The sequence below is a fragment of the Tympanuchus pallidicinctus genome, unplaced genomic scaffold (assembly GCF_026119805.1).
Source record: "Tympanuchus pallidicinctus isolate F22 unplaced genomic scaffold, pur_lepc_1.0 scaffold5, whole genome shotgun sequence".
Classification (NCBI taxonomy): Eukaryota; Metazoa; Chordata; class Aves; order Galliformes; family Phasianidae; genus Tympanuchus; species Tympanuchus pallidicinctus.
In genome coordinates, this window is record NW_026294769.1 from 73,986,078 (window position 1) to 74,013,426 (window position 27,349).

The 27,349-nt window shown below is 44.5% G+C and overlaps 1 protein-coding gene across 9 annotated transcripts in view; it reads left to right on the forward strand.

Moving 5' to 3' along the window:
* Positions 1 to 27,349, forward strand: part of ADGRB1 (adhesion G protein-coupled receptor B1) — a 277,528-nt gene that overhangs the window by 63,958 nt on the left and 186,221 nt on the right. For all 9 annotated transcript variants that reach the window (XM_052704254.1, XM_052704257.1, XM_052704255.1 and 6 more), the window contains exon 2: positions 12,202 to 13,122. In XM_052704254.1, the coding sequence (XP_052560214.1) occupies positions 12,375 to 13,122 (748 nt within the window). In that variant the 5' untranslated portion in view covers positions 12,202 to 12,374. The remainder of the gene's footprint in view (positions 1 to 12,201; positions 13,123 to 27,349) is intronic.

Genomic DNA, 27,349 nt, shown 5'->3' on the forward strand with positions numbered 1-27,349 from the left:
CACAGGCAGAGACATTTTGTTTTTCTTAAAAGCAAACAGAGTTGCTAAGAAACGAATATTGCAGAGACGGAAATCCACAAAAGGTTTGACAGTTGCTGAGTGGTGCATGTTAGATTGTCTTAGCAAACATGGCCACACAGATAGCAGAGAGGAGTCAGTTGATTCCCTATCTAGGTATGGTCCTTCCAGCAAGAAGCCCACCAGTCACTCCTCACATCTCTCCTCTGGCAGACATAGTGCTGATGGCAATTGAGGGGCATGGCTCAAAAAAGCCAGAGGATTTGCTCAGCTGGGAAAACTGAGTAGACAGAAGACTTTGAAGGATATACTATCCAGTAGTCCTGTCTGTCAAAGGTGGGAGCAATGGATAAGATTAGTGAATGCTTACAATTCTTTTTATCTTTGCTCCTGAAAGCTCTGATTTTGGAAACCCTTTCTTATGAGGCATTCAAGGCAAGACTGGATGTGGTTCTGGGCAGCCTGGTCTGGTGATTGGTGACTCTGCCCATGGCAGGGGGGTTGAAACCAGATGATCATTGTGGCCCTTTTCAACCCAGGCCATTCTATATTTCTATTATACTTTCTTATTGGACCTCTAAGGACAAATGATGGATCCAGGAGCGTCCCAAAGATGGCTATCCTTTATATGGCTGCATTTCAGTATGTATGTGAGTGCATGCACGGGGATTCTCTTGAAGGATAATAAGATAACAGTATGGATGGAAAATACTGCAGAAGAATGAGATGTTTAAGAGATAGTATGGTGCTCAATTTAGACCTTGAGAAACGAAAGATGAGCACTACCTGGAATAGCTTCAGAGCCATCTCCGCTCTCCAGTGCCTTGTTATTGTTAGGTATGTTATTCAGGAGGATAGAATTGGAAAAAATATAATAATATTAAAATAGAAGATAAAAGCAAAGCAAACTAACACTGAGCCAATCCAATTAATAAAGGATGCCAGGAATTGGTGTTAATTTGCGTCTGATTTAAAGTGTCTGGTGGGTGGAGAGAGAACAGCCCACAAGAAGCAGCTGGGCTCCTTTTCCATCCCCCAGCCCTGCTGTTGGTGCAGCATGCTGGGGAAAAGAGGATCATACAATCACGCAATTCATCTCCTTGCTGTTGCACTTTCCAAAGGCAAAGGACAAATGAAAAGGGGAGAAGGGAAGAGAAAACGCTGCAATCCAGTTCTCATGAAAAATATCACCAGAAACATTATGCTTCCGCTTGTCTAGCCAAGGTCAACCCATCCCACTGTTGCTTACCAGCCCTGTGTGAAATTCTATGACAAAAAGGAGGAGCTGAAATGATGCTTTTCCATGTTGTGGAGTTGGGGTCAGGTTGAGTGATGAAGAGAACATTCCAATCAGCCACGATGGGCTGGCAGTGTTCACTGTCCCCTCATGAGGAGACAACGTTCCCAATTTATTTTCATATCTGGATGAGGCAGAGACAAACACCTTCATTGACTTCCAGCTTTTGGAGAGGGAGTGAGGGAGAAGAAGTTGGTAGCTCCTTTAAATTTGTGTCCCTGAGTCATCTGTTGGGCTCCTAACAAGGGACTTTTCAAAATAAGTGCAGTGAAATCGTATCTCCAGAAGAGCAGGCCAAAAGGAGCTTATGTCTGGCTTTTTGAAAGAACTGATGAAGGGTGAGAATCATGATCCATGGGTTGCTGGCATGGTGCGAGGTCCAGGAATAAAACTATCTTCCATGGAAGCCATATGAAGATCACAGAATCATTTCAGTTGGAAGAGATCTCAAAGGTCATCTAGTCCAACTCCCCTGCAATGAACAGGGACACCTACAGCTAGATTAGATTGCTCAGAGCCCTGCCGAGCCTGACTTTGAATGTCTCCAGGAATGGGACATCCACTACATCTCTGGGAAAGCTGTGCCAGGGACTTCATTCAGATCACAGATGAAGGTGGCTGGCTTACCACAGTACTGCTCTCCACCACAGATCAATCCAAACCAACAACAGTGGTACCTGGATTTGGTCCCCACAGAGAGGTCTCTACACTCCTCCGCTCTTCTAGTGAAACACAAGAGGACAAACATTTTGCCATTCATGTCACAGAACAGAATCATAGAATCATTAAGGTTAGAAAAGACCTCTAAGATCATCTAGTCCAACCAGCAACCCATCAATACCATGTTCACTAAACCAAGTCTGTCAGTGCCACATCTCCACAACTCCTGAACACCTCCAGGGACAGTGACACCACCACTTCCCTGATCAGCCTGTTCCAATGCACCGCCATTCTTTCTCAGAAGGAATTTTTCCAAGTCCATTCACTCCCTCCCTCTGAGGTTATGCCTCTCCTTGTTAATAAGTATTAAATGCATGCACGAATGCAGTCCCGTGATTGTCTGGACCATTTAATTTATTGCATGTTCCCCGGTGCAGTTTTGGCTCAAGACTGTGCCAAGACACAGTCTGGAAAATGGCTGAGCCAAGGGACTGTCTCCTGCAGGCCTGTGGGATGAGGCCAGCCTGTTTTGCAGAGGAGAGCTGAGGTGTGTGGCTCCAAGCTGTGCCACGCTTGGCTCCAGAGCCAGAGAACAGCCCCTGCTCTCTGTTTAGTTCGGTAGTGTAGACGTAGCCCGTGGAGACAGACAGCAAAAGGGCAAATTAGCATTTAGTTGACATGTGAATTCCTGTTCTTTAGGAACAAAAGAAGGGCCATCTGCTCATTGTGTCTCGCACGAGGTGGAGGCTTTCACTCCCCACCAACCCGGTCTGGATTTCAGCCCATCACAGAATGCTGAGGTATGACATAGCTTCTTGGTAGTGTCATGGAGACTGAGGATGTCCACCTTGCCTCACTTGCCAACCTACTTTTGAAGCAGAAAAGGCAGAGATCCACACCTCCTGGCACATTCCTGGAAGAACTGCTTTTCTTTTCTGCAGTTCCTAGCTTACTGAGGCCAATTCCTGGTCTGCACACATGGGTTTGTCATTGCAGGGCTGCCAGGGAGCACTTGGCTCGTTGCATGCTGAGGTTTCTCTAAACAGGTGCAGGGCTGGAAGCAGGAGGAACAGTCTCAAAATCTCTGGGGGAAACCAGAAGCAGAAGAAATGCCTGAATGTGGCTTTGCTGTTGAGGTCTGTTTTAGCAGTGTGTTGGGTAGAAAACTATATCTAAGCCCTGTCAGTTTGCAGTAAACCTCCAACTCCCCTCCAGCTCCTCCTCCAGCCCTGTCTGCCTGTGTCCCCGACCAGGGAGGAAAACCCATACAAAATGAATGAGCACATGAAAATCACAGGCTCTGCTGTCATCTGTGATGAAACACCACCCGAGCCCTTCTCAAAATAAATATAAACCATCCTCCTCCAATCCTTCATCTTCATCAAGGTGGCACGCAGACAGCTAACACCAACCTCAACCCAGCACAAATCACTCCGTAATATCCTCCAGCATCTCCTGTGATTAAACAAAACTCGAATTTATTGGGAAGTGCCTCCCAGTATCTGCTGTACTTTCCCCTCACCATGAAGCAATCCTTCCTCTCATCTCACTTTGCTAAAGGGCTCCTGGAGAGAAAGACTGAAGACAGGAGTAACATACATCTGGTTCATGTATGTTAATCCTGAGGTGCTTGTGAGGCTGATAGATGAGATGCAAGGAATACTCTCATAACTGTGCCGTGATTGTATCCCTTTGCCTGTCTGTGTGCATATAAGCTTTTAAGGATTTGTGGTAATGGATCTTAGAAGGCTCAATAGTTAGCTCAAGCATGGCTATGGGTATTGTGCTCCTGAGGGGTTTCAAGGAATCATGGTTTATGCTGAGTTGGAAGGTACCCACAAGGATCATTGAGTCCAGATCCTGGCTCCAGAGAGGATCACCCAGAATTCAAACAGTTTTCTGAGAGCATTGTCCAAATGCTCCTTGAACTCTGGCAGCTTGGGACTGTGACCTGGGGAGCCTGTTTCATGCTCACCGATATCTGGTGAAGAACCTTTTTATAATACTTAACCTGACCCTCCCCTGATGCAGCTCCATGTTATTCCCTCGGGTTTGGATCATGGCAGAATGCCCTCCCAACCATCACTCTCCAAGCAGTGCAATGGCACAATGCAGGACATAGCATAGGATTGGACGGGCAACACAGATGAAGCCAATTCAAGTGTTTTCCTCCTCAGTGGGACTTGTGACACTCCATTTGTTGTTAAGCTCTGGCCAGTATTTATTTAGTAGTGAAGATGTACATCTTGTGGTATAGGGTGGTTGCTAATAACCCTGCACCTCCCTATTATAAAAACAAAAATGGATATTTTGGGAAGGTGGAAAGGCCCATGCAAGTCTATCTGGATGCACAAGATAAGACTGAAGGATAGACTTTTCCCCCAGCTGTACCTTCTCAACTGCTAGGAAGAAGAGCAGACACTTCTGGGACTGTTGGTTGCATTCAGACCATCATGTCTAACAGTGACTGATGGACTTGTCCTCCACAAATTCTCTAATCCGTTTTGGCACTCTTTTATACCTTTAGCCTCCACAGCATCCTGTGGCAATGAGTTCCCCAATTGAATTACAAGCTGTGTGAAAAAGTACTTCCTTTTGTTTGTGTTCAGTCTTTGGGGTCAGTAAGGATGGCTTTTCTGCGTCACGAGGCTTAATGCACTCCTGCTCCCCCTGTCCCTTGGGGACCCTGGAGAAAAGTTGCTCTAGAAATGCACATATTTATCATTATTTTCTTTTGTAAGTTCAAGTTGCAAACTCCAACTGCTTCAAGGTCATAGCTGGATCCAAAACTTCTGAGACATCAGGTACATTCCTGATTCTTTCCACGTTAAGGGGCTGTGAACAACTTGGAAGAAATATCCCACACTCACCTTCTCTGGGTTGGACAATTCTACATTATTTATAACTTTGGGACATTCCTGTTCTCTCTCTCTAGTATCTTACCAGAAGGACTTTAGAGCCCCTTCTTTCAGACAGTATAGGATAAACTGGAATCATTTGTATAGGTAGTACAACCATTTCAAGTTCTCTGCTAAATATAAGAAGGGGGAAGCTGAGGCAAGGGACAGATATGACTTTAGTTTCCTCAAATAATCAGTATTTTTGGTGGTATGCTCTGACACGTGCCTAAGCCCCATATTCTTCCTGCTGAAACATGCAGGAAAACTGCAAATCTGAGCAACACCATCTCATGGTATTTCTGCTTGCACTTTAAATAGACATCCTCAATGGGCATAGGAAACTGAATGCCTAAAATTACGAGCTGAATTCCTGGTGTCAGAAGGGAAAACATTCTCAGTCCACTTTTAACCGCTGAGACTGCAGCATTCAAAAAGCTGAGCATGGTGTACAGGCATAATTACTGTAGAAAATTGAGTCCTTATGTAGACTTTCCTCCTTTACCCAGATGCTGCCTGGAGAATCTATCACCATCATTGGGATAGTGTCAACATTGCCTGGGGAAACTGAGGCATGGACACGGAGAGAGAGAACAATGCCATAGAAGTTAGCAGAAGAGCTCATATAAAAATGGTGTATTCTGGGCTGGGATCTTCCAATGCAAGCCATTCTATGATTCTATGATTATGATTTTATGATTCTATACATCCAAGGCTTGTAACTGGCCTCTGGTTGTGATCACCCCCACTGCTGATTGCACCTAGCCATGTCAGGATCTGGAGTATGCTGAAGTGGAAATCGCCAGGACTTGAACTACTGCAGATCCTAGGACATGATGTCAAAAGCAGATGATTGGATTTTCATCCTCCATTCCTTTCCTTTCCTCAAGCTGTGGAGTAGGTTATGATCACACAAACCAGTGGGTTTTCAGTCTAGGGAATGTCCATAGGCCAAACAGGAACTGAGCTCTAGGTGGTCTGTCCAAGGCAATAGTTTTTCTTCACCCTGCTTTTTTTAGGTGTGAATCTTTGGCTGTCTCTGCACCTAACACCACAAGACAACAAGCACTGTCCCTTGGTCACTTGCACATCTCAGGACAGTTCCTGGCATGATTTAGACACCAGCCAACAAATACCACCCCAACAGACACAGCTCAGGAGACAGCATTAGGCACTGTGGCAAAGCTGCTCTGCTTTGGAAGGTAATTTAGCTATAGGGACACGAGTTTCATCCTGCACATCCAGACCCCTCTAACCAGCCCCAAACCCTGGGGGCTCCCATTTAGCTCCCCAGCTAATGACAATGCTTTTATCCTCCTGCTGGCTTTCCAATCAATTACATTGCAGTTCCCAGCACAAATGAATGGAGGGGGAAATGGTGTGGCTCCTGCCTGCTTTCTGCCACTCGAGATGATGACCTTGCCCTTAGATGACCTCTTGTGTAACTTTCATACTGAGAAACGGAGAAAAAAATCCCTCAAAGGTCTGGTTGTGAAGTATTTATGGGAGGAAATAAGGCAGGAGATTTATACAATTTGTGAGGATAATCTTGAGGGTATCTAGCACTGTGCTATTCTATGGGAGATACCACTGATGGTGACGAAGAGGAGCTGGCGAAGACAAGGGGTGCGAGTGATGCTGGCATGGAGGAACTACACATCTCATTGTGATCAGGAGAGCTGTGCTTTCCCTTGGGAGTGAGGAAATGTCCAGGAGCAGCGTAGCACAGCCACTACTCTAAATCTACTGTGTTTTACCTCAGGGGTATAATTCTGCTCTTCTAATGGAAAATTAGATATGTTGTTCTGATGATTTGCAACAGATACTTCCTGTCAAGAACCCCATAGATTCCTTGACCTTGCTATGCGTTGGCATCCAACCCATCTCTACACCAAGGGATCTTTGGGAAATTCCAAGTCTTGATTTATATTCCCATCAGGTTATGCCAATAATATTACACTCTATTTGAGGAATGCTGCGGACAAACAGCTGTAGCTCCAGCTGAGGCGATCTTTAAAAGATGCCAAATGCACACACGACAGCTGTCTGAGGCTGCGTTGGACCAACAGAAGGTGCTGCAGAGCCTTGGGCTCTATTCCCTTGAGTAGCCACATCTGGAAGCAGATGGAGAACATCTGTTCCTCTTTGTCTGCCAGTTTTTCACTACAGAAATGTGTTTCAGGGTCTGAGATTTTAGGGTCCTATCTTGTTGCTCAGGTGTCTCTTGATCCCATTCACTGAAATAGAAAAACATAGCTAGGAACTGGGCCTAACTCTCTTTCATCTCTGCCTGAGAGTTTTAACCATTGATCCATCTTTAGTTAGTGCGTACTGAAGAAGGCAGTTCTATTTTCAGGGTTTTTAATACCATATCAGGATGCCCCCACAAGCAATTCCCGATCATGGCATCAAACATTTTCCACAGTGTTCCACACTGGTACTCACACTGTTCCTGCAGGCTGTTCCACGTCTCCTGGAGTCTACTTCCAAACTGTGCAACTTTCCAGGATGGATTTGGGGGTAATTGGGATGAAGAATGCTTGGTGTGCACAAGCATGATTTATTAGTAGAGCTGGGAGATGAGAATCTACACTCAGGAGACTGAGATGGATTGGAGGCAATGGGCACTATGTTGGTCTCTGCAGTGGCATAGCAAATGTCATTAGGGATCCCTGCAGAAGTACAAAACAGCAGCAGAGGAACAGGGGTGGACTCCTGTTGATCTGACCCTTGCCTGCTTCCCAGAAGGGTTTTGTCCATGTCTAGCTCTTAGGATTTGGGTCAAATCCTGACCCATGCAGCTGCAGAAGTTCCTTCCACAAGGGAATGGTGTTGGTTTAACATCCTTTTCACAATGTGTCCCTGAAATCCCTCTGGAGGGGCAGATTGAAACATAAGGGATTTCCCTGGAAAGCCCACCAACCCATCTTTTTCCCTTCTTTAGGTACTGATTTCCACTTTGGTTTCTGCTTTGCCAAAAAGTCTGCATAGATAAATTCTTTTTGGAAAGGGTGAGAGTAAAGGAACTCCTTGTAGAAGACAGAAGAAAAGGAAAACATCATTAAAAATAAGGAAGAAGTATGATTCTAAGCACTAGAAAGGATGCTCCAAGCCCCATTCCTCTCTGGGTGCTGGGAAGAGCAGTGGGGGCTGAGCCCTCCTTGACTTCTCCGTGTGCTGTCGGAGTGACAGATGCTGCATTATTTCTCCAGGCACTTCCACCGTGCTTTGCTCATTTGCCTTGGTAGCAAGAAGAAAAATTCCAAATGGTTGCAGCATTTTTTTTTTTCTTCTGTTAGCAGTGAGTAAGGACAGAGCGTATTCATATCCCATGTTTTCTCACAGTAACAAGGACTGAGCTTTGCAGGGCCAGGCAGCTTTCCGCCTCTGGCAAAAGGGATATTTTGTTTGATATTGAGGGATTTTTTTTTTTATGGGAAGCCCCAGGAACAGAGGATTAGCTTGATGACAGTAGCTTTCACCCTGCTGGGATGTCAGCAGTGTGTAGCAAGGTCAGGAGAAAGAAAAGCAGAGGGAGGCAAATCTTGGACGATTGCACGTATGAGCACATGGGCAGAGAGAGAGTAGTTGGGATATGGCTGATCAGGGTGTTTGGAGAGGTTCTATGGGCAGTGGTAGAGAAGAATGCCTTCTCAGCAGTCATTGATTTGCTATTTTTCCCATTTTTAATTTTTTTTTTTTTTTTTTTTTATATGGAGTGTGTGTGTGCATGTGTGCATGTCTAACAGTGCCCTCCATTGGCCAAATCCAGACTAATGCACTGAAAGTCCCCTGTCACCAGCAACAATGAGAAAGGTGGCTGTTACCCCACTGGGCAACTCACAGAGCCTGCAAAGCAGAGAACACTTCAGTTTTCATGTGCTTGATAGTCTTCTCCTGCCTGTGCAGAGCTGAGATCACTGTGCTGGGGCACAGCTGAAAAGCTGGGCATGGCAATGTGAAGATCTTCATCTGTGAGGTCATAGAATCATAGAATGGCCTGGGTTGAAAAGGACTTCAAAGATCATCTAGTTTCAACCCCCCTGCTATGTGCCAACCACTAGGCTGCTCAAAGCCACATCCAACCTGGCCTTGAATGCATCCAGGGATGTGGCATCCACAACCTCCTTGGACAACCTGGTCTTGATGGGATGGAGTGAATTGTTATGAAGGACTATGCAGGATGGCAGGAAAAAGAGATGTAAGCAGAGTCAGGGCAAGCCCCAGTGCCTCCCTGCTCACACTTATCCCATACAGTTACAGGATCACAGAATGGCTGAGGTTGGAAGGGACCTCTGGGCCTATGGGGTCCAACCCCTGTTCAAACAGGAATACTTTCAGCCCAGGACCATGTCCAGATGGCTTTTGAAGATCGACAGCCTCTCTGGGTGATCTCTCCAGGCTAGATATGGCACGCAGATGTATGCAGAAAGAAAGGGATGTGAGAGTGGAGGGAATCTGCAGCCTTAGCCCCAGATTCACCATTGCTGTGGGACACTGAGGGGCACCACCAAACAGCTCATCGAGGCTGGCAAAAAACTTCCAGGGACTGCTGAAGATCCCTCGAGCAGTCCAGGTCCTATGTGAAATACATGATACAGTCTTTGCCTGGGTTTGTTTAAGTTTCAAAGACCTATGTGGTGCTGTATTTCTGACTGTGCTTGGTTCAGTGTGTGCCAGGGTGGGGTGGCAAATGCTCAGCAAGAGGAAGTGCGAAAAGGTTACACTGGTTGCTGGCTATGATGTGAAGGTGCATGTAGCATTTTTAAGCCTTCATTTGACCATCTCTAATACATACACAAAGAAATGAAGACAGCAGGATCTATTTTTCTATGGCTGGTTTTCTATGGCTGTTTGGGATGAAAAGTTGTCTTTCACCAGGCACATATTTTTTGCCCTTTGGTTTGTCCTTGTGAAATACAGGCAAGGGATGGTCCATGAAATTTCATAGTAACCTGCTGTTCTCAAGCCTTTCTTCAGCAAAGTCTCTGCCAGACTCTTCTCTCACTGGAATATGGTTGACATGTTGTACAGGCTGGAGCTAAAGAATAGGACGAGGCATGGATCTCTCTCCAAGAGAGATCCAAGCTAATTAGATATTACCTGTGACAACTACCATGGGATTATAGGCCAGTTGACCTATGTGCCATTGATCTGTGATCTTCAACAGTGGGATAACCTGTCTTTTCATGCTGTTTATATCAACTCCTCACATGGAGACTACAGACACTTTTGTACCTCCCTGCTGGGATTTTGCTGGATTAAAGCATAGAAGATTGATCTCTTTGCTAAAATGCAGCATCCAAACCACTGCCCATCACTTATTCCCCATATGTATTGTGCCAGAGATCCTGGCATGGAGGGGAAGGGTTGCTTACTCACTTCTGCTTTAAGAAAAGATTCCTACTTCAGTAAGAGTCAACTGACGGAGAAAAAATATGTTTATGTTCCTTATGGTGAAATCTTCCAGATGGGGCTGTATTCAGGGGAAATAAATTCTGAGGCCTAACAACCATAATACAGTGTCCCATTAACGGGTCTGTTTAGTTAAAGTTTGTTGACTTTTACAGCATTTTTCCCAAAAAGGGGCAAGAGGGAGGTGCATTTTATGCTTTCTGTGTCCTCATTCAGTAACAGAGTTGTGACTGGCAGAAGAAAAATTGAGTTGATGGAAGGCAGGATGAATCCCACACGCTGAAGTCACCATCAGGGACTGGATTTTGGCACAAGCCATCAGCACTCGGCGCTATCTTATCATCTGGTTGCTATGGAGGCACATGCTGGCTCCTGCAGGTTTCTTCATGAGCTGGACCAGAGGTTAGAACGATTCTGGCTGGCTTATGGGTGTGAAGGTCAGATAGATTTAATCTATGCACCCACTACCAAACAGCATTAAATGCTCAGGAGCTGCCCTAAAGCAAACGAGTGAAGAAGAGGAGGTCCCCTCCTCTGTGTTCCTTTTCAGTAGGCAAGCATGCTTTGCTCACCAAAGCTGATATTTAAGGCATTCACAGTCATCTGCAGGCAACCCCTCCTGCTAATCATGATGACCTTTCTGGAAATTTATAGGATGTTTGCTTGATGCCTGTGGTTTTCTTTGCAACCATGAGCTACTTTGTACATCCACTGAGCAGGCTGCTGTTCCTGAAATCCAGCCTCCAAGGCTGGCACGGGGAGATGTGCACTGCAGAGTTCTGCAGGCTGCAAAGCACTGATGGGAGCAGGGATGTGACTTCTTAAAAATTTAAGTGCAAACGCATTTGGACTCCATGTTGATTAGTGTCAGGTCTAAAAGACACTCAGGAATCTGCTGGCAGAGGCTGCAGTGATTTGAAGCTCAGCTGAAACCCAGTTTGCAAAGAGTGGAACTGGCTTTACAGTTATCTAACCCTTTCTTTCCCAGAAAAAAAAAAAAAAAAAAAAAAAAAAGCTTTTACAGAAGAGAATCAATGCAGAGATAAAACTTTGGTACATATAATCAGGAACCCAGGAACGAGGTGGGAGAGGGTAGGGTTATGGGTGGCAACGTGGACATGATGGGAATGTAAAGAGGATCAAAACTGCTGGCTGTGATGGGAGAAGGTGTATGCCTACATGCCCCCTGGTACTCAATGCCCTTTTCCACATCCTGAGCACGTCTTTCACCCTAATTCCTTCCTGACCATACCAGTTTGGTCTTTGATCAATAAGATGCACATCTCAGAGGGCCTGAGTTATTTTTGGTTTGCATCCCAACATTAGTTGCTGAGAAGCTGGGTTGTTTACACTTATGCAGAGGATCTGAGTGCTTGCCTTGTGGGTTCGTTTTAAGACCATAGAAGCAGTCTGAGTTTGGTAGAGGAAACCTTCACACAGGGGTGGGTGCAAGCTAGGGTGACTGCCTTTTATGTAAAGAGCTGAAATCCATCTCCAGACCCCTTCATCTCTCCTATGCTAAGTGCATGGCTCCCAATCCTCATCTCCTTTCTTTGGGGAGAGGTTTAGAAACCACTACAAAGGCTTTTCTCAGCTCAGCATGGGCAATGCATAGGCAGAGGGAATTAGAAAAGGGGGGAACTAGAAAAGTTGTGTTGTCCTCCACTATGGGTCACACTGTCCTGATGTGGAGACACATCAGGCTGGGACATTTAACAGATGGGGACATCTCCAAACCTCATGGTGGCACGGGGCTGAATCTCCACCAGCACTGGGATCAGGGATGCTGCCTGGATTGTCGACCTTGCAAAGGGTTAATTAAAAAAAATTAAGAACAAATCCCAAATCTCTTCTTTTTCTCTCCCCTCCTCCTTTCCTTCCTTCCCTTTTTTTCTTTTTTTTTTTTTTTTCCAGGTGTTGTTGATGGCCACAGGAGGGAGCTCAAATCCAGACATGGGAGGATTGGCTTGATTTCTGATCCAGAGCCACTTAAACTCTCACTTTTCCTCTAAGCTGGTCCCTGTTATGTCCAGGATCTGGCACCTGCTTGACATTTACTTTGAGTTCCAGAGGACCAGAGACCTAGGATGAGGAGCATTGGATCTGCCCTGAACCTGCTTTTGGTATTGCCACTCTACTTTGTGTGGACCGTGGTCGCTCTGGACCTGGCACAAAATCCCTGCACCACTTTGGTCCAGGGGAAATTCTTTGGATATTTCTCCTCCTTTGCCGTCTTCCCATTGAACTCCTCACTCTGCTCTTGGATTATCCAGAACCCTGACCCTCGGAGATACACCTTGTACATGAAGATCCTCAAACCTACCGGCATATGTGACCACCAGCACATCCGCACCTACCAATTTGACTCCTTCCTGGAATCCACCCGCACCTACCTGGGCATGGAGAGCTTTGACGACGTGTTGAAGCTCTGTGATGGGTCGACCCGCTATGCTTTTCTCCAGTCTAACAAACAGTTCCTCCAGATGAAGCAGACTGCACCTCCAGGAGTAGAGAACGGACCGGTGCGGTGGAAACCCATCAAGGCTCAGGAGAGAGACTTCTCGGTGGAATACCTCGTGGTGGGCAACAGGAATCCTAGCAAAGCTGCATGCCAGATGCTCTGCAAGTGGCTGGATGCGTGCTTGGCCATCAGCAGCAGCTCCCACCCATGTGGCATTATGCAGACTCCGTGCTCTTGCTCAGGAGGGGAGATCCTAGATCAAGCCAGTGAGATCCTGGGGTTCCCGAAGAAGAAGGAAGATTGTTATAAGGATGGAATTTACTTAGAGAATTGCCTGAGCAGCCCCAAGGACAGCAGTGGAGTGGAGTTCCTGGGTGAGTGAAGGGCAGATGGGGGTGGTTGGGGAGGAAAGGTTGGTTGGGTTCTCCCCTCTGTATCTCATACTGTTTCTACCATGTGTCTATTTGGTCCTGTAGATACCTGCTATGGAAAACTTCTTTGCTAGTTTATAGGAAGATGTAGCAGATCATAAGGTGGTTCTTCATGAGCTGTTAACCCTAAATGTGCCCCAGATAATTCCATTCCTTCTCAGGGCTCATTCCTCGAGAGAAGTGTTTTACTTCTGCATCCTCAGAGTGGAGAAGGGTAAGTCTAGTCTGAGGCCAAGCAGATTCCCAGTGCAATTAGAAGTGTCCTAGAAGAGGCAGAATCAAGTGACCTTCCAAGGTGGACAACACACAGCAGCCCTGTGGACTATTTAAATTAATGGGAAAACTTGATTTCCAAGTTAGGTTTGGGTGAGTGGCAGCAGCAGGCATGTTTGTGTTGTTCTCAGATTCACAGCTTTATTTTCGTTCTGGAGGTTTTCAACAAGAAAGCTCAATCACACTGCTTGCATGGGGCCATTCAGTGCCTTTGCTTGGGTCCATTCCTCAGGTATTTTGTCAGTGTTTTGTTCTTGTGATGTTGAGTATGACAGAGACCATGAAAAGGATTGGGAAGGGTCATGAAAAAGGGTTGAGAATAAGGATGAGGTGCTTCTGAGATTTGATATTGCTGTGTTGCAGCTGCTGAGACATTTGGCAGTGTTCAGAGCAGGGAAATGCTCCTCGCAGTGATTTCCATGGGTGGTAAGTGCCATGCAAAGCAGAAGGGAACTGGATGGTCATAAAGCAGAGCTGCTATTTTGGTGCCTGTGTCATATCCGCTCTGCTGTGTTTCTTCTCTGCTCCCATCCCACCTGCCAGCAGGCAGCTTATGTAAAGCAGGGGCATGATGCTAAAAGGGAGTATGGGCAATGGGGAGGGCATTTTCCAATTCTTCGAAGTTCAAATCTGCACCTCAACAGCACCTCAGGGTTTTACCTCCTTCAGGTCTCAGACCAGAATGTCCTCTGTCACCTGCAGAAAGCTGGCATCCAGATGGGACAGGGCTTTGCAGGTCCTGCCTGGATTTTGCAGCCATCCCCAGCTGGGAGAATTTCTGTGCAGTTCTGCAGGTGGAAAGAGGCTAAATTTACTTGCAGTAGGCAGGGGGTTATCAGGCACGGGTCCAAGCTTTGCGGTGTGATTTTCTTGCAGATCGCAGCCCAGAGTTAGCTGAGAGATTAGGATATGATCAGGTATTAGTGCTTCCGTCAGTGTATTTTGAGGAGATTTTGTTTCTCACTGCTCTGCGAATCGATACGTGGAGGCACACAGCCGAGCCATAAATCCTACAAATGAGTTCTTCAGCTGTGCCTCTCACTCTGGCTATGAGCACACCGCAGTATTCACTCCCTGGATCTCAGATTTCTTTGCAATGCCCTTTTCTCCTGTGTGAACAGCTCGCGAGCAGTACCACCACGTTGGCTGCCTCCTCGGAGTGATGTGAGCTCCATTAAGTCATGCGTCAGCCTTTGCATGTGCCAATTGGGTGTTTTTTTTGCCTTCAACCCGAGCAACGCCACCTTTTCCATTGCAACCAAAGGTGAAATTTGAAAAAAGATTTCCAGAAAATCCCGAAGCAGTCAAGCTTAATATTGGCTTTTGTAAAGATCTCTCCTAGTCCAGCTTGAGTGCTTGAATGTCCCTAGAAAATAAATATGAAAGAGGCTCAAAGGTGGATATACCCAAATCCTTTTTGTGCGCTGAATATTTGTAGAGAGCATAGATAGTTGTTTTTTTTTTTTTTTAATTTTTTTTGCTGGCTGCTCACATCTGTTACGTATTGAAGGCACAGAATTAGCATTGTTGCTGGTGGGATGTCATCTACATGGAAACGAAGCTTGCAGGGCGCCTGGCCTCTCTGTGTGCTGCTCTGTCTGTCACTGTGTCTGGTTTGATTTTTGCAAAGGCTTGATCAGGAGGATGGAGGCAAGATCCAATTTGGACAGAGAGCCAACGATCCCTGAGCAGCATTTTGTGGGTGGAATATTTTGACAGGGTTCCTGGTTTCTGAGTACTGCTGCTGATTATTGCTGTTATTGTCCTGATTGTATTTACAACATTCTTTTTCTTTTTTTTTAAACAATATTTTTTGCTGCTGTATCCTGAGTCATTTGTTGTTTTGGAACCTGTCTTGACACTTTTGTCTTAGAACAAGGGTATATGTCTCTATTGCACTACCATTGTCTGATGATTTTCAAAGTATGTATGGAATTGCCAAATACCCAGACACCATAAAACATGGAGCCTGTTTTTCCCCAGTGTGCCTGTTCTGTACCTGGGATATTTCCAAAGCAAATGGGTACAAATTTACAAAGGATACAGTAAAACACTGTCTTAGAAGCAACTGCACTTTGGCTCACAGAGTATTTGGGATGAGATTCCTTTTGAAAATGCATATTCCTCATCCTGGGACATCTGTATAACAAAGAACAGAGAATACAGGCTGTGTGTTGGACTAGGAGATTCTCAAGAGCAGTTCAAGAATAGATCAATTAGGCTGGACATTGGCTTTAGTGGCCAAAGAGCAGAGCTGGGAGATGCAGTTTCTGCAATTGAGCAAGTCACAGATCTTCTAACCATGGATAGGCAGTGAGCATGGAGTTTATGGCTGACCCTGGCCATTGCGTTTACAGGTAGATTTCTCTGAAAGCAATGCCTGCTATTTATTTCTATGCAACCTACAACAAATAGCACAACACCACTCTTTGATAGGGCAAATTGTCAGCTACAAAACAACATTTTTTTAACAGACACCATTAGTTATGCATTTTCACAAGTGATGAACAAATGGTAGTAAGAATTCATACCAGCAGAGGTGACCCAGTGTCTGTCTCTACTTCTGAAATGCACCACCCACCACCTCACTGTGCTGATACATACCTGCTGTTTGGTCTCCATAAACATTCAGCAAGCATCGTTGAATGTCAGTAGGTGCAATTTCTTTTTTTTTTTCTTTTTCTTTTTTTCTTTTTTTTTTTTTTTTTTTTTTTGCAGAGGAATTCAATTCCACACATTTGCTTTATATGCATTTCCATGTCAGAATACTGATGGGGCAGCCCTCATACTTGGCACATAGAAATGCTTGTGGACAATTATTGCCCATGTAATTTAATGAAGTAAAGATTTTTGGGCAGCATCAACTCTCTCTTAGTTGATTCAGGCAGCATAGGAATAACACAGAGATTGTTTGTGGGTCTTAATGTTTAGAGGTAAAATCTTTGGAAAAGAAAGTTGGCATTATTAGGAGTCACTCACATGCAGGTTAGAGATACAGGTCCTCTGGGTCTGCAGGTGGGCATGCCTCCTGAAACACTGGACTAGAAAATCTGGAAATCCTGGTGGCCCTTCCAGGTGTAAGCTGGTTTTAATGCAAAAAGGGCTGGAGCTCTAAATGGGACAATGATGTGACACTGTAATGAGAGAAGGTTAAATGTGTGCTTAAGTGCTGTGCTGAGTTAGGTACTTAATGGATGTCTAATTAGTCCTGTCTCATTGTAATCTGTTCCTGGAAGGCCACTGCAATGCTGTCACATTGTGATAACCCAGAGAGATAACCATCAAGTGCTGGTCCTGCTGCTTTGCACATCCCCACCTCTCAGAGGGATTGATGATGCGGACTGCAGAACAAAGTTAATTGTGTGCAATGGTAAAATAGATGGCTCCAGGGCTGGAGGGGTTTTTATGATGAACAAAGCTGATCAGTTCCATGTCTTAGTCAGAGAATTTTGCCAATTCATTCCAGCAGAGAAGTTGAAACTGAGATTGAAATGGACCTGCTCAGTTCTCAAAACAACCAACCAACCAACCAAAAAAAAACCCAACAGTGAATCAGGATATAACTAGTTTGAAGTGCTGGGGGTTTTCCTGCCTTTGGTGATAAACTTTTCCGTTGCTTTTCTGTTCCCTTTGCTTTCAGCAGGTGCAGACTCTCCTTTCTCTTGAATGCTCAATTGCTTCATGGTGTTTTTTATGATGTTTCACTTTTTCAGCCCTGAGATGTTTTTCTTCCTTTGCCTGCTAGATTAAGAATACATTTAGTGCCCATCCTCTACTGTTTGAAGAGGCATTTATAGACTCATGAACAAGTTACTTCTTAACCTCTGCTGCATTAAGTAGGCTGAAGTTCGTAAATCTCTCTCTGTGGACACATCCTCCAAACCTCTAATTGTTATTTGGGGCTTTGCTTCATGCCTAAGCATAGGGCTGAGCTTCTGCATAGCACTGGCGTTCAAAGCATAGGATAGAACCAGCTGCCAAACTCCCTGCTGCAGGAATCATGTTGTTTGGTGCAGCTGTTTCCCTTGAATCTCCCTCAGGGTAGGAAGAAGTCAATAAATCATTGTGCATGTTTGTGGTCAGCTGTGGTGACCATGAAAGCTTAGGAACTGATAAAAAGCTGTGAGTAATTGCCTAGGAGTAGGTTCTCAAGCTTCTCTATTGGCCTCTTTCTACACTATGGGCTCTATCCTCCCAGCAGGAGTCCACCTGGTTCATTCCCCTGGGTTTGTGGAGAAAGGAATTTGGCTTTGTGATTGCCTCATTTTTGGATTTGCAGACAAAGTGGCAATGGGAGTTGAGTGCATTCAGTTTCGTTGTTTCTCTTTTCTCTTAACATGAATTTACACGGTGATGGGTTGACCACTGGACTAGATTGTATTAGTGGTCTTTTCCAATCTTAAAATTTCTATGATTCTACTTAAGGAAGGTGTGCTGCTTTCCATCTCCTCATTTCTCCATCTGAATTTGCCAGATGTCTGTTTTGCCCCAGTCTATACATTCTTGAGAGCAGAGTAAGACCATCAAATCATGGGGCAACAAAAGACTGGCTTATACCATATAATTTTTTGTTGTTGTTGTTGTTATCTTATCATAAGATCATACAATCATTTATGTTGGTAGACATCTTTAAAATTATCTAGTCCAACCCTTGACCCATCACTACCGTGCCCATTAAAATATATCCTTCAGTGCCACACCTCCATGTTTCTTGAAAACCTCCATGGTTGGTGATTCCACCACTTCGTTTAAAAACATTAAGGATTTCATCTGTCATCTTCCCAGTTTAAGCCCAAACCTCAGTAGTGATGAGCAAGAACTGACAGCATTTCAGAGCTCCAGGAGGAGAAAGTTGTCTTTCAAATGGGAGACCTTCCTTCTTTTATCTGCTGCAGGGGATTCCATATGTACAGCTCCCATCATGTGTGGATTTTGGGGTGATTTATGGGACAAAGCTAGCGTGGGAAATTCCTTTTTGAGTGCTGGGAAAGGGCATTCCTGACTTGGTTTGCAAACTCAGATCTCAGAACTGCCTGGGAGATAGAGGGAAAAACTGAGAAAAATGAAGCTATCATTTCCATCGTGAACCCAACAGATTGTGCACATGATCACAATGCGGAAACATCAGCAATTACCATCAGAATGTGCTGTTGTTGTAGAAAAAAGACTAAAGGTGGAATTTACATCCAGTTTCCAAGGGAATTTTACAGGCAGCTATTGCTATTATTGCTATGAGGGAACATTATGAGGGGTAATGTAATGAGAATCAGCCCTGGTGAAAGGCCCAGCCTTTCAATTATGCACTTTTTCTTTTTTTTTTTTTCTTTTTTTTTTTTTTCCCCCAAGAACATTTATCATTGTTTAACATCCTTTCATATTTAGAATACATAGCAGCTGCCCCAAAATGTTTAGTATAGGAATATGGGGTGAAATTCAGTGCAGGGAAACATAGACATGAGATTCAAAATCATCACATCTGCAGTGCAACCTCACAGCCCTCACTGCTGAATATGAGACTGAGGATACTAATGGCTCGGAAGAGAGGATTCACAGAGCATTTCTGGCCCTTTTCACCACCTAGCCTGAACCTCCGATGTACTTAAATAAACAGAGCAGGCTGCAAAATGGGAAACATCATCCTTCCAAGAGAACTGGATCCACAGAGTTTTTCAGGTGACTGATCATGAGTTTCATTGGTGCTGAGCTGTCTGACTAGGCAGATTCTCTTCCTTAGGGCTCCTGAGTTTCTCCCACATTTCAGTGAAAGAGTGGTGTGGTTTCTTTCTTTCTTTCTTTCTTTCTTTCTTTCTTTCTTTCTTTCTTTCTTTCTTTCTTTCTTTCTTTCTTTCTTTCTTTCTTTCTTTCTTTCTTTCTTCCTTTCTTCCTTTCTTCCTTTCTTCCTTTCTTCCTTTCTTCCTTTCTTCCTTTCTTCCTTTCTTCCTTTCTTCCTTTCTTCCTTTCTTCCTTTCTTCCTTTCTTCCTTTCTTCCTTTCTCTCTTTCTCTCTTTCTCTCTTTCTCTCTTTCTCTCTTTCTGCCTGCCTGCCTCCCTGCCTCCCTTTCTCTCTTTCTCTCTTTCTCTCTTTCTCTCTTTCTCTCTTTCTCTCTTTCTCTCTTTCTCTCTTTCTGCCTGCCTGCCTCCCTGCCTCCCTTTCTCTCTTTCTCTCTTTCTCTCAAGATTTTTTTCAAGTTTTTACATAGGCAGATAGTGATAGGACAAGAGGGAATGGTTTAAAACTAAAAGAGGGGAGATTTACATTAGATGCTGGGGGAAAATTTTCACTGAGAGGGTGGTGAGGTGCCCAGAAAAGTTATGGATGCCCTATCCCTTGAGGTGTTCAAGGCCAAGTTGGATGGGTCTCCAGGCAGCCTGACCTAGTGGCTAGAAACCCTGCCCATGGCAGAGGGATTGGGACTAGATGATCTTTGAAGTCCCTTCCAACCCAAGCCATTCTGTGATTCTATAATCTATGTTCTTATGATATCCATAGGTGCTGGTTCTGTCTCCTATGAGCCTGTCAACCTTCAAGGCAGCACTGAAGCAACCTTTAGCTAAATAAATTGGAAAACTGCTATTGGATTCTTAACAAGTATCACTTAGTGTGGCTCTGTGACACTTTAACCAAAGGAGGATTAAGCATCTGTGTGTCCTTGGTGTGGCTCTGCCAATGTCATTTCCAGTTGCTGACTCTCCACTTGGTATGCCATCTCCTTGCACTTACTTATTGCAGGCAGCAATCTGATATTGATATCTTACATTTCAGTATGTCGGCAGGATGAAAAAAAACAAGCTAAGAAGGGACATGCTTTAATGCATCATCAGAACTGCAGATCTGTTGAGTTTAAATTTATGCCTTTTTGTTCCCCGGTTCTGGTTTTGATAGTGAGATAATTGGCACACAGCTCATTAAGCTGAATGCTCTCAATGGGCCTTGAGTGGTCTGTGCAGTCAAATGGAGAGTTACTGGCTTGGGATATTCCCAGTACTTGGAAGCAATAAGAAAGCAAAAGGATTTGGAGGGATGAAAACTGCAGCTCCATACTCCTGAACAAGCTGCCCTGGCTTTGTCCCATCTTCTTGCCACAGCTGTGCTTTTTCAGCATTACTCCTATCAAACATGGTGGTAATGAGTTGGGGTTGGACAAGTGGACAAGTTCTTAGTGGTCTTTTCCAACCTTAATGATTCCACAGTTCTGTGATTGTAGGAAAGCAGGAAAAACAGCCAAGAACATAGGTGCTTTCTTCATTTGATTTCACCAGTCCTACCACTGAATGTGGAGACTGAAGGACAGAGATGCGAATTGTTGCTGACCAATCTCTTTTCAAGACCCTGGGACTGATGCAGAATAATATCTACACAGAATTTCTGCTTCAGGATCTTCTGGAGACTGGAAGAAGACATGGGGGGTAATTGCTCTTCTCTGCCTCCCTATGACTCTTGCTCCCCCAAAGTAAACTGAGTGACACAATGCAGTGATCTCTATGCACTTGTATTTTTAATTCCAGTGGATGAAATTACTTTCCAGTTTTGATGTCCCTTTCCCATAATTGAAGTCCGTTGGCTATTTTCTACCAAACTTGCTGTTGTGACTAAGATCTCAAACAAAATCCCATTGCTACTTCTTCCGTTGTGAGAACCGAGGATGTGGAGGACGCTGTGAAGTACTGTGATTCATGTGCCATGAGAAAAACTGTGGTGCAAGTTCAGCTTATCTCTTGGAGACCTGCATGATGATCCAACCTAGAGCCCATATGGGGAAAGGAGCAGTTCTGTGGTTTTGTGTAGTGTTTCTTGGCTTTAAAATCAGTGCCATGAGGAACGATCAGGCTTAGAGACATAGATGATATACAAATGTAGCTATCTAATGGAAAAATAGTCCTGATGTAAGGCGATGTCAAGGGAGTGACAATACTTTCCATGACAGTGGTGACAGTTCTGCTTTTGTTACCTATTAACCTGGGACTGGGAGTAAGCTCCCTGAAAGCAGTGGGCTAATGATCTCTGCTGAGCTGGACAAAGGAGATATCTGCACCAAATTCCCTGTTGCAGATGTGTGCTTGACAAGACACTGCTGTCCATATCCAGCAACAAAGCATTAACATGAATGGGTCAGGTCTGCTGTTTACAGGGGTATGTGATGATGTTTGACTTAGTGCATGATTTGACCTTGTCAAAAGAAGGATGCTATCAAGCATCAGGGTCAGCCAAGACCAACGAATGGTGGTATGACTTGAGATCAGTAATGTGAATAAAAGGAGTGCAAACAGAGAACAGCAGAGTAGCTTCTCAGACAGACATCTTGCTTACTGAAGGAAGTAGTCAGTGAAGAAGAAAAAACACAGAGACCAGGACAGTCTCCAGGTAACCATAGAAAGCTATTTAAAGAGATTGCATTTCATGCTTCTTTGCTTCTGGTCCATAGAGGAGCTTGGGAGGCTGCTTTGGAGAGTTCAGCTGCTTGCCCCTGCAGACCCACTGCAGCTGAGGAACCATCAAGGAGAAGGGAAGACCTCAGGGGAGAGTCACAATGGATCCCACCAGCTGTCAGGGCAGATACGGCTTTTCTATCTCAGCAACTCTCGCATGCCACTCTACTCTGTTCCATTCCTGTCCCTCAGGCAGCTTGGTGGTGCCATGATTTGAACCTGTGTCATCACAGGAGCCACTGGCAAGTTTTCTGGGAGTTTTGCTTTGAGCTGATACCTTTTACTGGCTGCAAGATGGAGGAATAGAATAACTAAATTCTTTGTCTAGACTTTTGTGACTACAATCCATCTTATTGTCCACTCTTCTACTTAATGCTCCAAGTGTCCAAGACGGGAGGAAAAAGTGACATGCTGCCCTTTCTACTCTTAATATTGGAATAGTGAGTACTGGAAAGGATGAAGCCCAATTTTCTGCCACATGAAGTCCAGTACTCCTCTACTGTGACAAGTCCAGCTGCTGTTGTTGCTGTTTGTATCCAAGACTTCTGTCTTCCACCACTACCTCCAGGTTTTTCCTGTTACCAGCACCTTTCTACTTCTCTTATTTGCTAGCTGGATAGTAGATAACATCTCTGGAGCAATCCTGGCTTGACTGGTGGGTCAAAGAAATCATATAATTGCTATACTATTTTTCTGGTCATTTTTCATGTCATGTGATGGATGTTTGATGAGAAAGTGGTGGATGCACCACTGTGTGGCTGTGTAAGGGAGCACGTCTATGAGTGGAAGACCTTTGAATGCAAGCCCAAGGTGTACACCTTTCCTCGTGACAACAGGACTGCTTTGCAGCCTCTTTCCTGCTCTGCAATGCCAGAAGAAATATTAGGAAAAATTTCTTCTCAGAAATAGTGGTGAGGTATTGGAAGGTTGCCCAGTGAAGTGGTGGAATCATTATCCCTTAGAGGTTTTCAAGAAAAGGATGGATATGACATTGAGGGGACGTGGTGCTGGTTTGACGATTGGACTAGATGATCTTAATGATCTTTTTCAACCTTAATTATTCTACGATTCTATGATGCTCTGAAGGAGTTGGTGTATAGGTTACAGCCCTGGGAAAACATCTGGGTCACAAGGCAGGAAGGAGTCATGGTCTCTGGAGTAGGGCTGAGTTGGGAAGGATGAGCAGGAAGCCTTGGGAGTAATGTACTACATAGTGCTGGAGGCTTGAAAAGCTTCTGGAAGATGTTTTGCTTTGGACCTTTTCTCTCTGGTTCTAAAGATAGCTTTTGGTGAGTAATGGCTGGAGAATGGTTGGCACACAAAGTGCACACAAAGTAGGAAAATAAAAGAAATGAAAAGGTGATGGGGAAGAGCCAGAAGCAGCAGCTATAAAATATGACTGGTTTTCCATTGCTGAGAACATGCACTGACATGGGCAGAGAAGGGGGCAGCCAGCAAGCCTCTACCCATCTTCAAGGGTGCAATTGTGATCCCACGGCATGCATAGAACTGTGTCCTAATTGACCTTATATGAGACAAGTGCAAGATTTCCCCAATATCCTTGCTCTTGCTTGTCCCTTAACAAGATGAAATGTACACATCTGTGAGCACAGGCACAGTACATAGGGAGGTGCCTGGGTAGGTGCAGAGCAGCATAGGCATACAGATTCATGTGCATTTTCACTCACGAACATGCAGAGAATCAAACAGCTTAAATCAGCACATGGATGTACATGCACAGAGATTCACATGCTGGAAGAGATTTGTGACTTCACATGAATGTCCAAGTGTGTGTGCATATGGAATCATGTCTGCATATGAGGGTGTAAATCCAGACAGGGAAGGCAGATATACACACAGGCATAAATGTGCCTCCATGCACATGCATGAACGTGCTTGACCATAAACTGAGCAGATGGACACACGTGTTCTGGAGTGTGTGTTCACTCCAGAAAATGTGCAAATGGATGCCACACGTGCAGTTACATCAATTCCTACACAACCGTGCTCATCCACATGCCTTTATACAACTATTGACATGTCCTAGAGTTGAGATCTCCATTGTGGAATGCATGGAGACACGGGATGCGCTGCTTCCTGTTCTGAACTGTCCCATTGGGACCCACAGCATGTAAAATCAGTACTGGAACAAGGGGCTGACTCATGCTTCATTCTTTCCATGCCAGGAGGCAGCAATGGGGAGGAGGAACTGTGGGAAGGGCAACCTGGGACTAGTGTTTTGCCTTGCAGTTTGCTGAAAGCCCCCTGCAGAGTAATTGACTCACTATCCTGATCAACATCATGGTGCATTTGGAAGCTTGTTTTGTTTATAATTGAGAGATCCTTCCTGAGAGATGTACAGTTTCTGCTAACCCCTACAAGTGAGCTGATGATTTCCCCATTGTGGCTTGATAGCCTGGTGGGAGAGGATAACTTACATGGTTTGATGCTCAAGAGGGGAAAAGCAGATCCTGTTCTGGAATTGTGGAGAGAAATCTTAGTGGGAGAAATCTGGTGGCCATGCTACTTCCTCACAGGATAAATCAACAGACACAAGGACTTGCTTTGAAACTATCATTTTCCAGAGTTGTCCCCAAGCCCACGTCACTGGTGGGACATACTTCCCTCTCTCCTGTTCTCCTGTACAATAACACTGCAGTACGTGTCAGCCTTCTCTGCAAAAGAATCCTGATCTGCCCAAAGCCCAGTACAAACATAAGTGGTGGGTTGAAGTGGGAGCGTCCTCAGGGACCACTACTTCTTTGTTAAAGCTCAAGTGGCACAAACCCACTTGACTTGTGGCTCTTCATCAGGAGAATCTACAACATCCCTCTTTGCAGTGGGGACATTGGAGGGATTTGGCTTTGGAGTTTTTAGTGGAGGTCTGAAGTTTTGGAGTCTCTTGGCCTCTCCTGAGCATCTGCTCTCCTGCCTTGCACATATCCCAAGTCAGATGTTGTCATTTATGCACAAGCCCCATACAGCACATAAAGATTCATTTGGGTGTCTCCAGATGTGCACTGGTTTGCACATGCAGACATGTAACTATTGTATCACAGAATCATAGAATCGTTTGAGTTGGAAGGAATGGTGATCTCATCCAAATCCCTTGCAATGAATAGAGCTAGGTCAGGTTAGTGAGTGCCCCGTCCAGCCTAAACTTGAGCGTCTCCAGTAATAGGGCATCCACCAAATCTCTGAGCAACCTGTTCCAGTGCCTTACCACCCTTATTGTAAAAAAAAAAAATAATTTCCTTATATCCAGACCCAGGTTACTCAGCCTTTCCTTATATGGGAGATGCTCCAGGCCCTTCATCTTCTTTGTGGCCCTCTGCTGAATTCCTTCTAGGAGATTCATCATTTTTGAACTGGGGAGCCCAGGACTGGACATACAGTCGATATTTGTGACTGTTCTAACTTCCAGGCTCATGGACTTGAGAAAGTCCCAGCTTTACAAGGCAACGTTGTCAAAAATGATAGCTTAATCCTCTTCGTGTTCTAATTAACACTCTACCCATCCTTCTTCACCCTCCATACTTTTCTCTGCCCTGCTCCTCCTGCTACAAATGAACATCTAACATCAGCAGAAGAAAATACATTCTTCATGCAATTAAATAATTGAATACTCCTCTGGCAAAATGAACTATCACATGATTTTCTTGTGCTTTACTACATTTTTCCCCCTTTTTTTCCTTCTTCTTTCCTCTGGTGAGATAAGGCTTCCATTCTTGAAAGCTATTTTAAATATTCATGTTTTAATTAACAGACTTTATTGCATGAACTCTGTAAGATAATAAAAAGACTGCCTGAGGCACAACACATTTTTGTTGTTTGTTCTTGAAAGGGGACTAGGAAGTAAAAAGTAATACCTTTTCTCAACATACATTTAAAAGATACACAAGAATGACTGCCGTGGGTCATTTATCCAGTGAGCTCTCCATAAACCACTTGCCCCTGAACATCACATTGCAGTACATCTCTATAAATGTTGGGAAGTGTAAGTCATTGGGGATTCTTATGAGGACTGGCCCCTCTGAACATGCATCAGGGTTTGCAATCGGCAGAGCAGGGCAGTGAGTTGCATGTAGGGGATGTGCAGGCAGAGGTGGGAGGAAATCTGCAATCTTGAATGATTCAGGGTTGTGAATATTTGGGGCTGAATGCAGTCTTTTGCTGAAACTGGAAACTGAATGCTTTGCTTTTTATTTTTTTCAAAATAAAACAGAGGGAAGATTTTGACCAACGTCTCTCCCCAATATTTTTGAGATGAAAAACCCAAATATTGGCTCTACATTTCTGCACTGAGCTTTGCTTTGATTTAAGACAAATAATTTGACAGAATGCATGAATTTGTGAAACATCTGGTATTGCCAGTTATGTATTTTTGCCAGGAAAAAAAAGAAGAAAAATAATGTTACATGAAACTTCTTTCTATGTGGGTGTTTTCTTATGGTGCGGCAAGCTGAAATTAACTTTATATTCTGAGTATGTCATCTGTGCTGCATAACATGGGCTTCTGCATACAGATTAGCTGTGGTTTTGTGCTAGGAGGGATCTCAAGGATGCTTGGACCAGAGCCTCACAAGGAGGTTTGTGATGTTTTCCTAGATCTCTTCTACCTGTGCAGCCTGCTACAGGGAGCCTGCTTTGGCACGGAGGTTGGACTAGATGATCTCTAGAGGTTCCTTCCAGCCCCTACAATTCTATGATTCTGTGATAATCTTGAATAAACCAAGGCATTTAGAATCATCGAAACAGAGAACCACTAAGGTTGGAAAAGACACTAAGATCATCAAGTTCAACCATCTACCCACCACTGGCATACCCACTAAACCATGTTCCTTGCGTACCTTGTTCATTTAACCTTTTACCCTTCTATTCTTTGCTTTTACTTACTTATTTTTCAGGAAAAGGGTTTGATCCCTTGCATCCAGGCTGGTTGGCAGCTTGAAAGAGAGGAGCTATACGGTATTAAATGAGGCTCTTCTGTTGTGCAGAGGAAACACCTTTAATCACCTCATGTAGGTTTTCAGTGCTTTAATGATAAACTGAATTGTGCCCTGGGAAAGTCTCTATCACATGGATTATTCCATTTGTTTTCTGCCTTGTTCTGGGTGTTTTTCGTCTTAATTCAAGAAAAGGCCAGAGTTCAGCAGCAGCTGCCAAGGAACAAAGATGGGGTCATTCTCCTGAGTTAGGTGGAAGGTCTCTGGATTTGCACCACAATGAACAATCACATGTGTAGGTCAGACTTTATGAAGATCATCTGGTAGAGATGTCTCCATTCTATCTTTTGAAGGCACTGTCACTTTTGTGATGCTGCACATATGGATGTTAAAATGCTGGACTGTTCTCACTTTATGCTGTCCAGACTTGTCTGGAGCATCTGCTACTTCTCTTTGGCATGAGCACCAGTTAAGCAAGTTAAGGTCATAATCCAATAAAAGATCCATACTCCTTGTCAGAAAAAC